At 28.0% G+C, this 15244-nt stretch overlaps 1 protein-coding gene across 2 annotated transcripts in view; it reads left to right on the top strand.

Annotated features, from left to right (window-relative positions):
• The window catches only part of LOC101236609 (tetratricopeptide repeat protein 13), a 76179-nt gene extending 62828 nt beyond the window's left edge, over positions 1-13351 (top strand). For both annotated transcript variants that reach the window (XM_065800288.1, XM_065800289.1), the window contains 7 exons: positions 8140-8343; positions 10477-10643; positions 10805-11016; positions 11156-11235; positions 11345-11423; positions 12978-13057; positions 13161-13351. In XM_065800288.1, coding sequence (XP_065656360.1) covers positions 8140-8343; positions 10477-10643; positions 10805-11016; positions 11156-11235; positions 11345-11423; positions 12978-13057; positions 13161-13287 — 949 coding nt within the window. In that variant the 3' untranslated portion in view covers positions 13288-13351. The remainder of the gene's footprint in view (positions 1-8139; positions 8344-10476; positions 10644-10804; positions 11017-11155; positions 11236-11344; positions 11424-12977; positions 13058-13160) is intronic.
• The last annotated feature ends 1893 nt before the right edge of the window (positions 13352-15244 follow it).

Here is a 15244-nt window from a genome sequence, read left to right as displayed (position 1 = left end):
TGTATTTTTTGTTCTTACATTTTTTTTATAAAGCTATATATATTGGGTTTTAATCCAATTATTTGTAAAATGTTCAGTTGTAAAAATGGGGCACTTATACCTGGCGCATACTTTTTTTTTTGTTATAGGCTTGTTCCCGATACTAAATTACACCAAAAAACAGTTTTCCATAAAGAAAAATTTTTTCACCCATACCTAGTATACATTTTCATTTTTTGAACTTTTTATTTTTTATACCATACAGATTATAAAGTTGAACACACAGCTACGTTAATGAAATACGTCATTTTTTTGAGCTAATTCTTTTTTTAAAAGATGCCTGAGTATTAAATTTTTTTGAATTTAAGCAGCTAGGGTATTATCATTTATATTAAGACGTTGGAATTAATTATTAATTTAAATTTATATTTCAGTATTTATTTTATTTTTTATCAGATGGTTTTTATAAATTTCAAACGAATATTTTAGTTTTTAAAACCCCTTTTAAATTTATTTTTTGAAATTTTAACGTAATAGTTTTGTTAATGCTTATAGAAACCAGTACTTTTTGTTACACTTTTAAATTTGAGTTATGCTATGTAACGTTTGTTTTTGCACTAAAGTTTTTCACTATTAAAAATGTTTATCAAAGAATCATAGAAAAAGTTCGAAAAAATTCATCATAAAATGCATACTTATACAAATTAATTACATACACGGTTAGTCTTAACTAATTTAGGTTTTTTGAATTATGTCCAAGTCACAATCAATGGTTTCTGAAAGAGTAAAGTTTACTTACCACTATGTATATAGTCCACCAAATCTATAAACTCCTATTAAGTAATTATGACAATTTTAATATTTTTTCGTGCATTTTCAAATTTTTACAACCATCCTTATACCGCCATGTTTTCTGCCGCAGATTTAATTGCTAAAGACAATCATAGAACAAATTTTGTTTTTAAAAAAGTTAAGCATCGGAAAATTCCATCCTCAGACTATTTTAAATTATCAAAAGAACTTGTATGACTAAACATGTATGACTTAAAAAACTCGTTCAACTTAAAGAAATAAAGTTTGATAAATGAATCAAACCATATTTTGCATGGTACTAGTATATCTTTATCTATTTAATGTGTTGGGATATAGTTGAAAGAACAGATGTTGTTGACCTCAGGCAAAAAACTAAGTTTGAAATTCCAGCTAAAACATGAAATGGGTAAAATGTTATTTTATTTTTACATCTGTTGTAAAAAAAAATATAAAATTATAAAATTTTTTACAATCTCAGGAAACAAAAAACTTGCAGCTGTGAAATATGCGAAATCGAAAGAAAACAGGGAAGGATACCCAAGAAAAATCTGGTATTATAAGTTCTGCTGTAAGAACCTGGACTGAAAGACTGTGTCTCTGATTTGGATAGTAATCTTCTCCCACTATTTACCGAAGAAAATATTTTATTTGAATTTAAAAAAACAGATTTGTTTTACTGAAGCTTCATATAATGAAGGGAACAGTCAATCATGCAATTGATAACTTAGAGCATATTTGGTTGGAAATGAATATGAATGAGATTTATGAACAGTTGCAAATTATTAAGACTGGTCAGCATGGTGGAAAGTTTAATGGAAACTGGTCTCGAAAAATTCTAAAAAAGTGGGTAGGGTTTGATAAAAAATTGCCAATTAAACTAAAGTCTTTTGGAGAATGCTTGAGATTGTTAAATTTAGTTGTTAAGTCTTGCTTTGGATCCGGACTTGATGAAAGCTTTCAAAATAGTATCAGAAAAAAGTCTGCTATAAAAAGTTGATTTTGGAACATGGTATTACTTTGACACCAAAATTTTATATCCTGTTCAATTATCTATGATTCAATCATGCTTCAAGGTGTCCATTAATAATTTTAAATATGGAAATAGTTTAATTAAAAATAATTTAGGGCATTAAGTTCTTATAATGGAAAACATCTTGTTTCTCTTGGTAATGTTGATCTAAATGTTGATATTTTTTAGTAATTCAAATCATGAATAAATTATTTTTAATTTTATTTTATGTAAGCATATATTAATTTGATATATGTTCATTTGATAATTTAAAACATGTCATTATCCACTCTTTAACAATGTAATAAAACAAAATACCTTCTGTTTTCCAATAAATTGTCTAATTTTTAACTATAATTGACAATAAAATTTTGAATGAAAACATGGCGGCGCAAAATGAAAACATAGCGGTGCAAAAAATGGCGTGAAAAAATATCTTTAGAATGCTACAATTACTCAATAAGAGTTTTTGATTGGTGGACTATATACATAGTGATAAGTAAACTATATTCTTTCAGAAACCATCGAACTTGACTTGGACACAGTTTTAAAAGCCTAAATTTAGTCAAGGCTAACCGTGTGGATAATATTCTTTGATAATTTTAATAAAATGGGTTTATTGTTAACAATCATTAGAATTAATTTAATTAATTTCTTACTTTATTTAATAAAGTAATAAGTAAACATAATAATTTATGTATTTAATATATTTCTAATAATTTACAAAGCATTTTGCATACTATAGTATTTTTTAAAAAAAACGTAATATAAATATATTTTCCTTTTCAAATTTTAGTTTTTTGAGCTTAGATTTTTTCTTTTTCTTGAAGATTTTCTTTTTATATATATATTATCTTTTAAATTTTATTTTTATTTTTGCATTTTTGAAATGCCTAAAATTGCCAAACTGCCGTAGTCAAGTTGAAAAAATAAAATATTTTTATTTTAAGCATGGTCAGGAATGGGGTTTGATCATATTTCTTTACGTTTTATCGGACATGCTCACCAATGGCGCTTGATCACATTTCTTTACGTTTTATCGGACACGCCCACCAAACTTGAGTATTTATTGGACAAATTGTCTGGAACAAAAAAGCTCGTTATTGTCAAATGATAAAACTTATATATATTATATATATACATACAAACATACATACATACACACACACACATACATACATACATACATACATACATACATACATACATACATACATACATACATACAATAGTGATTAAAAATTTAGACTCAGAATAAAACTTACAGTTTCAATACGATTTATGATTTAAAAAAATACCTTTGTTTTTATTATTTTTATTTATTTTTAATACAGTTTATTATTTATTTTACAGTTTATTATTGAAATTCTCTTTAATGTATATAAAAGACAAGAAAAAAAAAAGTTTAAAGTATTTTTTTTTGAAAATAACAAAATTATGTAAATAGATATCTACGAAAATCTTGATCATAAGTTTAGACTCAGGATTTTTCACTTTAAACTGTAAGTCAAGTTAATATGGTATGTGACCGCCTTTGTTGTCTATGCATAGTCTACATCTTCTTTTAATAGATTCAAAAAGATTTCGACAATATTCAAAGGATAAACCATCATATAATTCTTTTAAACTTTTTCTTAGCTCTTCAGCTGAAGAGACAGGAGCTTTGGTCAGTTTCTGGCCTAGCACAGTCTATACATTTTCGATTGGATTTAAATCTGGTGATTTAGCTGGCCACTGGAATACATTGATTTTGTTTTCTTTAAACCAAGCTGCTACTGTTTTTGCTTTTTGACAAGGGGCATTTCTTGGTGAAACTTCCATTCCAGCTCATCTCCAAAAAATAGGTATCTTGTTGGAATCAAAAAATTTTAAGCGTATCAATGTATTGTATTGGTCCATTCTACCAGTGTACAAGTAGCATAGTCCGGGTCCATCATATGTGATACAACACCAGACCCCAACTAAACCTCCTCCCCCCGGTAACCGAGGTACAATGAAACGGTTATAAAACTTCTCATTATGGTGCCTTCAAACTATTACTCTATTTTTTCTATTAATGACTGTATTTTGATTCATCACTTTTTTTTTTATATCATCATCACTCATCTTGAGAATTTTTTTACAAAATTATAGCTGTTTAAGCCGATCTGATCGTTTAAGCATTGGTTTTCTAGCAGCAGTATACGAGCATAGTTTACAATCAATTAATCTTCTATTTACTGTCTGTCTTGATATGTCATTTTTAAGAGCTAGATATATTTCTTGAGTAATTTGTTTGGCACTATACTTAGGATTTTTCTGGCAATTCTGTATATACTATTATCATCAGTGGTAGTGGTTTTTCTGGGTCTTCTGGATGTGATTTTATCTAATTAGCTACCTGTTTTTTTCCACATAGCTATTGTTTTAGTGACACATGTCTGCGATACATTCTTGAGAATCAACTGAGTTTTTCTTTTAGAATTACCAGCAAGGTGCAAGGTAATAATTCTTTCTTTGATTTCTTTTGAAACTGATATTTTACATATTTTCTAAATATTTTAAATGCAAATAATAAGTAAAAATGGTATATTTTGATTAGCGTGCACTAAAATAAGTAAATGATTTAATTTTTAAATGAATTTACATGTAGTATTTTAAAGAATATATTTTATTCCACGTTAGAATTATAATCTTTAAAAAAATAGGCTGGGCATTTAAATGGAAACAAAAAATTGGAAAAAGTGAATCTAAATTTATGAGACACATTTTAATGTGTTTTTAAATTGCGTTATTATTAAAAAGTGAAAAAAAAGACCTAATATATGAGATAAATGTGTGTTTTTTGTAATTATTCGGCAACAAACGAAGTTAAATTTAAAAATATTATCTTCAAACATTATCTAAACAATTGGGGGAGGGGGGGTTCAAGAGCTAAGCTAAAGAAAATATTTGCTGAGTCTAAATTTTTGATCACCATTGTAGTGTGTGTATATATATATATACTTTTTTTTTTTTAATGTCTTTGCTCCCAACAAGGCTGCAAGCAAGCACTATAAGAGTTGAAAGTTGCTGGAAGAGAAAAGATAAAGTTTGTAGAGCAAGATAACGATTGACAGACGATTTAAAAGATAGAAAATTATATGAATCAGGAAACCAAGATAAAGGAAGCGAATTCCAAAGAACTGATGTTCGAGGAAAAAAAATAGACAATTAAGAGTTTTTGGAGCACATAGGAACAGTCACTGAAAAAGGATGAGACTTAATTGAATGACAAGTAACACGAGAATGAATTTTAGTAGATGGCATAAGAGACGCTAGCTCTTTAGAGCAGTGCCCATTGTGGTATTTGTAGAAAAAAGAAAGAGACTGTGAGCCCCATGTTGTAGCAGAAATGAGATCCTTTTTAAGCTCAAATGCCCCCTCCAAGCAATCAGAGAGTGTTGGCCTCTTATCATGACAAGAATAAGTGGTAGTGCCATCAGCAAACAATGCCACCTTAAATGTGAGAATATCTGGAAGTTTGTTAATGTAAATTAAAAATAGTATAGGGCCAAGGATTGAACCTTGAGGAACCCATGAAGTTACGGGATATGAAGAAGAGTGCTGTCAAGGACATTTTTATACTACGATTGGTAAGGAAGGACTCAATAGTCTTAAAGATGTTACCAGATACACCGTAAGAAGAAAGCTTATGGAGGAGACCAGCATGCCAAACTTTATCAAAAGCTTTAGAAATGTCAAGAGCGATAGCCTTAACCTCTCCACCTCTATCTAATGCACGATAAAGCCTATCAGTTATTACTGTTAGTAAATCAGCTGTAGAATGAAAAGGTCGAAATCTACATAGATGATCAGAAAGTAAGTTATTAGATTCAAGATGAGAGATTTAATGTTTGTTAATTAAAGATTCAAAAACCTTGCTTATGATAGGAAGAAGACTAATGAGACGGTAGTTAGGCGAGTCAGATTGCTCTCCAGAATTTTTAAAAATAGGGATAACAGATGCCGCTTTCTAGCAAACTTTCTGGAAAACAAGACACGGATAAGCACTTGTTAAATAGTTTTGAAAGTATGGATGACAGCTCCGGAGAACACTTCTGCAACAGACTACAACAGGTATGTTGTCTGGACCACAAGCTGTAGAAGAGTTTAAGCAGGAAATCACTTTTGATACAGAAGCTGGAGTGATACGAATATCAAGCAATGGATCAACTTGTTTGATGGCTATATTAGGTAGAACGCGACTAGTGGAATCAAGAAATGATATTGATGAAAAGTTTTTAGCAAACAGTTCAGCTATGTCTTTAGGTGAGGTGACAAAGTCTGCACCATACAAGAGAGGTGGAATTACAGATTTGCCCTTATTATTGATACTGTTAAAGATTCTCCAGAAGTCACGAGAGCCTAATTTTTGTGATGAAATATGAGATTTTATGACCTGAAAATAGCAAGTTTTGGCGTTAGACAAAACCTTTTTACAATGGTTTCTAGCAATAGTAAACAGACGTCTGTTTTCCGTAGAATTGTTTTGGTGATAGATATGGAAGTAACAGTTTCGATTAGAAATTGCAGCAGCACAATGCAAGGAAAACCATGGAGAAGAGTGAGGCTTGACCTGGAATTGTCAAGAGGGAATAAAAGATTCCATGCCAGCCTGAATCCATGAAGTTATTTAGGAACCACCTTTGTCAGCAGGAAAACGAAAGATTTCTACCCAAGAGCCATCAGGAAGAAAATCACAGAAAGAGTCTCAGTCAGCTTTAAGGTAGTAGTAGAGATTAAGAAAGCAAAAGTTGAGGGCAACCATCCATGCGCAACATGGCACTGTTAAGACTCTGATATTTTTCAGCTGTTGATGGAATCAGCCTCTCTGAGAGCTACCACAGAGTTTAGGAACCTGACTACCAGCACGCCTCAGAACCATAAAACTGAGTTTTGGAGCTGTATCCTCATTAGGAGATAATAGAATGAGTTGCCTAGTCATATATATATATATGTGTGTGTGTGTGTGTGTGTGTGTGTATATGTATGTATGTATGTATGTATGTATGTATGTATGTATGTATGTATGTATGTATGTATGTATGTATGTATGTATGCATGTATGTATATATATCCCTATCCATATACATTATTTACTTTAATATATTATTCACTTTTATTGTAGAATTTTTAATTGTTGTAATAATTCTTAAAATGCCTGAATTTTGCTATAAGAAAATATAAAACTTTTTTTATAAGCAGTAGAAACTTTTAAAACTCTTTGTCAAATTTTTTTTATCAAATAAGTAATGTTGTTAACAAATAAATGAATAGCTAGTGTGAAAACCTGAAGACAACTCTCAGCTAAAGAATTTTTTCGTGGCGCAATAACTGATGCATGTTATATAATCTTGTAATATTAATGTTACAAACATATGCTTGTAACGAGTATGAAACAAAATTTTTATTTAATATTTGATAAGCAATTTTTTTTACCGCATTGGCGGTTAGCAGAAAAGTGATTTTTTTCGATTATGCGATAAAAAATCGCATTTAATCGCACTCAATTTTTCGACATTAATAGCCCACAATATAACGTCCAGTCATTTACTCTATAAAAATGACACCATCGCTATTACCTAACTAAATATCGCATTTGTAACTAAGCGTCTAATTATCGAAATTTACCGCATTAACAAAATTAATCGCATTGCGGTAATGCTGGTGCTTAGAACAGATGCCTTGTGCAAAAACCAATAGCTTACGTATGAAGCTGTTTAGAGGAGCAGCTCACATAACTCGCCCTATTCGTTTTAGAAGGGCTTTTCTCCACTCTCGTGCTTATTTACTCCTGCCAAAGCCTGTATATATATATATATCAACCCTCGGAATTAAGAAAAATGAGGTCAGCAATAATTTGCCGATCTCAATCTTTTAGAGGTCAGCATCAGGTTGGCAAAAGAACTTTGATACAAAAGTCTTACCATAAAATATAGAAACTAGGTCAGCAGTTTTTTGTCAACCTCAAACACTTTTATGTCAGCATTGCCAAATGCCAACCCGAATTTCGCTATATATATATATATATATATATATATATATATATATATATATATATATATATATATATATATATATATATATATATATAATCTTTGCATAATTATAAATAAAACATCATTGATGACGTCATACTGAAATAGGGTGCTGCCAGGGCTTAAGCACCTACATTGGCTGGTTTAAATTTGGGCAAATAAGAATAGTAACTACAGCAGGTTCATATGATTAGTTTTGTTTTGTTGCTTTTTTTTGTTTTGTTTTTTTCCATTTTTAAAATAACTTATTTTCTCAGTATATTATATTTTTTATCAAAGTTATTGGACCTATCCAAAATCTACAAAAGGCTGGAAAGGTCGCATTTATTCATGGAGAGACCTTATTGAAGTTGCAGTTAAGTGGCGTAAGCTGGTGTCAATGGATCAACCAGTGATATGGTTATCTGATTTACCTAAACATATTGTTGATGTTGGTTTTACTACTCATATGTTGTTAAAAAAAGGAAATGTTGAAATGCCAAGGTAGATTTACTTTCTTAGCAAGTATGGTTTTGTAATTGTAATTCAATTATATTCTCAAACAATTTTTTTTTTACTTTAAGAATCACATCATATAGGTGTAATGTATGTATACTGTAAGTCGATCACTAGAGCATTTTAAGAGTTGCATTACAGTTTGCGATACAACACAGTTCAAATAAAAAAATATTTAAAAGCTGCTCATTATGCAATTAAGGGAAATATGATGGAATGAGGGAATTTTTAAAGTAAAAAAAAAATTGTTTTAAAAATAATTGTTTGATTTTGGCTACTAGAGCAGGTTTAACTATGTCTAAAATGGTTATTTGAAATTTATCTTAAAGAAAAAAGTATCATTAATAAGATTGGTGTTATTAGGTCATAAAGCTCTTATCATTTTTAAAACTTTCTTAGACACACCATACAAAAGGAGCTTATGTCTTTTATATATAGCCTATATATATAAGTATAGCAGATTTTGTAAGAAGCTTTTGATGTTAAGAATACAAGCCCGTAAAACTTGAATATTATTGTTACAAAATTAAAATAGATAAAAGAGCTTCAACTTTTACAAGATTGTAACATGGATATTATATAAGCAACATATGTAGAAGATTATAAGTGAGAATTTCAGCTACAGAAATATAAGCAACATATGTAGGAGATTATAAGAGAGAATTTCAGCTACAAAAATATATGCAACATATGGACGTTCTATGATTCAACCGAATCCTTTATTTCAATTTAGAACCGAATATGAGAAATTTATTACACAACCGAAATAAATTTACGAAAAAAATTAGAACCGAAATAATTTCAATCAAATTTTCGATCGAAAGTCATAATTGTATTTAGAACCAAAAAAATTTTGATCGAATTATCAATCGAATTGTCATAAATAATTTTAGAACCGAAAAAATTTTGATCGAAAGTTGTGAAATAAAGTTTTTAAATTAAATTAAAATAAAAAAAAAGAAAGGATTTTGTAATTCGATCCAAATTTTTTCGGTTGTAAAATTCGGTTCTAAAACTTTTGGCACAAGAAAGGATTTTGTAATTCAATCCTGCAATGAAAGTATACTTTAAATTCTAAATTGTTCGGTTGTAAAATATTTTGGTGATATTTTCGAGGATAAATAATTTCGGCTCTATCATGTGACACACAACATATGTAGGAGATTATAAGAGAGAATTTCAGCTACAGAAATATAAGCAACATATGTAGGAGATTATAAGAGAGAATTTCAGCAGAAACTGAATTATTAAAAACAGTTAACTAAAACTATTTGTCAAAAATGCCAGAAAGAAAGTGATCATTAGAATCAGGAATGATATAATAATATCTATGTTATTAAAACCATTAAAAATTTTCAAAAAGTCTCTGGAATAAGGTGGATGGGTTAAAATACTGTTAGAAAATTAGTTGAAATGGCTTGAGGCGCAGTCTGTTTATTGTTATAAACAGTCTTGAGGCGCAGTTGTTTATTGTTATAAACGGTAAAGCAAGTAAAAAATTCAAAATTGGAAATCACAAAAATTCAAATTTTTGTTAGATGTTAGAAGAGAAAAATATAAATCCTACAATTTTGATGTGACCTAGTATTAATTAAAGTTTTTTATATTGAAAAATGTCAAAATTATGTTGGTATAATTTTTTCTATAATAATATAAATATTAGTTTTGCTTTAAAAAAAACATCTACTAGTAAAGTTGCAATTTTTCCTTTAAATAGAGCATTGATAGTAAAAGCGCTTTATTTATAAAATGACCAGTAAATTAAGTCTAACAACACCACCCCACCACCACCACCATTCACGTTGCCTTCAGCATTTTCCCAAACTGTTTGGTTTTCCGCTACAATAAGCTAGAGGACTTATATTTAAAAAAGTGCTATGAATTGCTTTAAATAACCAAAATGAACATAAATATTGTTGTTTTTGACTTGTTTACAAAATCATACAATGCTTCTGCAAAATATTGAACTAAATTAAATAAATGGATAGTGATTGGATGAGTGCTTTTTGTCATTAACAGCTAAAAGTTTAATAGCTTAAATCCAATAATTCAATTTTTATTTTATAAAATTTTTGTTAAATATATTATAGTATTAATATAATTAATTAAAATAATTTTTAGGTATTCTACATACACATTAGAAGCTTTACAGTTAGCCAAGTTTATGATTCGCAGCTTGTTAGGCCAAAAACTACCTGCAAAAGCTCAAGACAATGTTATGAAAGCTGTTGCACCAATTGATATATTAAATGTGTTAAAGAAATATGATAGTGCTAACCCTAATGGAGGTAAGTTGTGATTATTTGTAATGTGATAATGTCAACCCTAATGGTGGTAAGTTGTAAATGTGTTTATTATGAGAGCGCCAACCCTAATGATGGTAAATTGTGGATTTTTTATATTTACTTAAATTTTAAGTCTTTTGTTTTTTGCTTGAATGATTTTATAGGATTTACTGTTGGAATGCAAGTGCCATCTACTCGAAATAAAGGCGGCTTGCTGCATGGAGTTATGTTATCTATCACTGGTGAAACTGAAAGTGATGCTACACTTTCTATACAGAGTTCTCGAACATCTCTGCAGATTAATCAATATATTGCAGAATTTAATCATCTTTTTAATGAACTCAAATTAGCAGTTCTTAAAAACAAAACTGATACAGTTAACAATTGTTTTTTATTGTTTTTATGTTTTATTTAAATTTATTTATATTTTATTTAATTTATTTATATTTTATTTTTCATTAAATTATTTTAAATCGTGTGGTTAAAAAGAACTTTAAAATAATCTTTTGTTCTAGGACAATGATTTGGCTGTTGATATTGTGCTCAAATTCATCTATTACTTTTATAATTTATTGCCTCTCTCTAGAGGAACAAGGCAAGTTGGTTTTAATTAAAAAGCTTCATCCTTTGAAATTTAAAATATTTTTAGTAAAAATTTTTAAAACAGCTTTAAAAAATTATTTTAAATAATAAATTTTTTTTAGTGCTGTTGCTTATAGTGTTGCTGTAGGACTTTTTTTGGGTGTCAATAAAGAAATTACATCTTTTATACCCAAGGAAAAAGTATGTTTTTATTTCTGTAAATAATCCACAGAAAGTGATTTTTTTACATTTTTCTTTGAGTTTCAAGAAAAAATAAGATTTATAACAAAATAAGCATAATTTGTTGTTTTTTAAATTAAGTTCAAGTTTCCAAAATTATAACTAAAAAAATTAAAAGACATTTAAAATTGATTAAATATGTTTAACTGAATTTTAGAATTTTTAATTTTATTCAAAAAAAGTATTTAATAAGTATTATTTATTAAATACGTATTTTCGTATTACATTTTTTTTTATGTTTTAAGAACTTTAGATGGTTGAGCGCCGAACCAACCTATATAGCAAATTTGAAAAAAAAAATGACTTTATATTAAAAATTAATTGACCTTGTGTTTCTTTGCAAACAACATTATACTATACTTTTTAAAAAGTACTGGACAGCAATTATTTTTACTTTGTTTGGTGTAGTGGCTTTAGTCGAAAACTTTGCTTTTAATTATCTCTTTTCAGCATACTCATTGCATAGAATATTTTTGCATTAAGTCATCTATATCAGCTTGTGAAGTTTATAGATTTTTATTTGTGTTTTATTTAATGTAGCACTTGACAGGGTGTCTGCCAGATCTGGAAAAAGTCAGGGAATTTAGATATCTGTAAAAAAATCAGGGAATAATCAGGGAAATAGGGTTAAATTTTAGAAAAATCAGGGAGAAATTAGGGAAAATAACTCTTCACCAAACTTACGTAACTTAAGTAGAGTTTATATTGTACACATAATATAAAATTTTATTGGCAGATTTACGATTTTTTTCTTGATACTTTTAATGTGGATTTGTATTTTTGTTATTGAATACATTTTTCTAAAAGAAATTAAGTATAATTTTACTGAAGTTGAGTTTGGTAGCTTTAAATTAAATCAGGTAAAACAGGTAGTGGATCAAGGAAATCCACTTTAAATTTTAAGCAGACACCCTGCTTAAATAAATATTTAGAATATTAAAGTCAAAATCTAAACTAAAATTGTATTTTTATATCTACAATGTTTATCAACGTTTTCATATTTTAAGATGCAATTAAAATTGGTGATCGATTTTTATTTTTATTTTTGCGTTTTTGATTTTGAACAACATTTTTTTATTTTATTCTTAGTATGCAGCTCTAAAACATGATTTCTTAACTTAAAACTACAATCTAATTGGGTGAAATTTAGTCATTCGACTTACTTGATCATAGCTTGTGAATTTTTATGTCTTTTAAAGTTTATACTTAATTTATTTTTAAAAAAATTTCCAGTTTTTAGTTTTGTTATAATATTTTCTATATTATGTATTTTATTAAAGTTTTAAAATATGTTTCTTTTAATATTTAATATTAATAGTTTAATTTAATTTTAATTTTCGTTTTTTGTTTTGTTTTGTTCTTTTACTTTTATAGCTTGATAGTTTAAACTTTATATTGTTCAATATACTTTATATATTGTTAATATATTGTTGCTTTGTTCATACTTTCAATCTAATATAGTAATATGAGTAATATTAAAAAAATTCTTATTATAGATTGTTGTTGTTTTTTTAGCAACCTGATATTGAGTCTTATTTTTCTGGTAGCCCAGATGCTTTTGTGAAAAAAATGAGAACGTGGATGACTTTCAAGAAGTAAAAATATAATTTTTTTATTTTATAAATTTAAATTCTAAATTAAAGTCGTTTATTTTTTTTTCCTAAAGTTAAATGACTAAATAATTATTAATTTATAAAGCTCAAATCCGCCAATCACAAGCTATCCTTCAGTGTCAGAAACCTTTTCCACTTCTCGAACGATTATTGAAGCATTAAACGTCGACGTTACCGAGAAAATGTGCCGTACGTTTTTGTTGGAGTCATAACTGCTGGTTTTAATATATTCTGTATTTATTTTATACGTATTTTTATAGAATATTTGTTTAATAATATCTGAGTTCTATGCACATCGTAACCCAAAAAGAACTTATAGGTGCGAAACCCATTAATCTGAAGTTTTAATTTAGAAGAATATAATTCTTTTATTTTAAACCAATGTTTATTCCGACAGGTTCATGCTTTTCAAAAGTAATAAAAGGTATTGCCATAAATTTTATTCTTAAAAAAGTTATTGAATTTAATAGTTACGTTTGATTTCTGTAAGGGAAGTTACAGAATTCAACTTTTCTGAAATGTTTTCCAATAAGAGGTTTTTAAAAAATATATTTGTTTATTTAGAGTAAAATGAGTTCTATTTCCCTCTCTTTTCAATATAAATTGTAAGGAAAAAGCAACATGAAAACTGCTTTAAAAAAGCATTGTTTCTTAGCAAAAACATAGCAACGAAGGTAAACGTGTATTGGTTCTTATTGAACTGCAAGAATTCTCTAAAATTTTAGAGTTTTTATTAAGAACTATTATATGACCTTGAAAATTATACAACCAAACCACTTTTAGGCCGTACGCGGATCTATCTGTATCTTTCATCTCGTTGCTCAAAGTTAAGGTTTATATTTTAAGGTAAACTTGCGTGATAACATTTAGTGAAACGAAAACATATATATGTTTACAATATGAAACACCATAGTTTGCCTTCAATAAGTATTTGTTTTTCTAACCTTTCATTTACGCGTGTTGTATTCGAGATGAATTTATCGATTTTTGACATTTTTAAAAATGTGTAACTTATGGAACGGCCCTACCCAGCGTTATTTATAAACCAAGAAATGAAATAGTGTGCAAAATATTACATTAAATAAGAAAGGCAGACTTTGCTGAAAACTAAGCAAAAAAAAATAGTGAGAGTAAAATTTGTTTCATCATTTTGAAGACTGTGAAACACTACGAACTTGTCAAATTTAATAGAGTTTCGTTTAGAGTATTTTCAGAATTTTGTCAAGCGTGACGAGATTAAAATTGTAACAGATAAGTATTTGTTATTTAGCCATATCATGAAGATGTAAATATTTTATTTTTGCAACAAAGTAGCTTTATTTTAGTTTTTAGAAAGAATAGAAGTTAGGCACCAAACTTTTGAAAGAAAAATTAATTTCTAGCGACATTTAGAGATACTTGCGTACGGCTCATTTTGTGTGCTGAAACATAGGGTAATATGAGCATACTTAAAGATTTTTTAGATGTAACCCGAGAAGTTAAGGTTGCTGTGTATTTTTTGAATCGACTTTATGTGGTGATTACAGGAATCAGTACAACTAGCGTAAATCTAAATGCAGTAATTAGCAGCTATCATCTAATTAAAACGCCGTTATATTTATTCCGTTGTTAAAATATCATCACGCATGAATAAATCTGTGGCGCGAAATTTTGGTGCTAAAATAATGAAGTTAATTTTTTCTTGTTCGCTAAAAATCCAATCCATTTTTGTTTGAAAAGCAATGCATAGAACTATTTAGTTTTGACTTTATTTAAAGATGCCATTTTTATGTAATATGAGCATGCTCGAATTACCCAGTGATTTTCATTGAAATTACCTAATTTTAAAGTCCTAAAAAAGTAGTGGTTTTAATTGGTTTTTTGAATAAAGACAAAATACAGTAAAAGTTTTTAATATTTTAACAATACTAAATATTTTTCTGTAATTTAATTTCAAAAAAGTTGAATTTTTATCGTTTAAAGGTTTGAGTTAATAAAATTGAAAAAATAATAACTAATTTTTTTTTTTTTCTTGCGGAAATAAAAATAACTAATTTTTTTTTTCTTTTGGAAAACATAGCAGTATTGCTTCAACAAAAAGTGGCTTAAAATTTGATCTTTTAATGATAAGTTTTGTTAATAACGAATCATTATATTCCATAAATTAGTTCTAATTGTCAGGTTGGTATT

This window comes from Hydra vulgaris, chromosome 06 (genome assembly GCF_038396675.1).
Source record: "Hydra vulgaris chromosome 06, alternate assembly HydraT2T_AEP".
NCBI classification, from domain to species: Eukaryota; Metazoa; Cnidaria; class Hydrozoa; order Anthoathecata; family Hydridae; genus Hydra; species Hydra vulgaris.
Note: the sequence above shows the minus strand (reverse complement) of the source record. Positions and strands in the feature narration are given on the sequence as shown.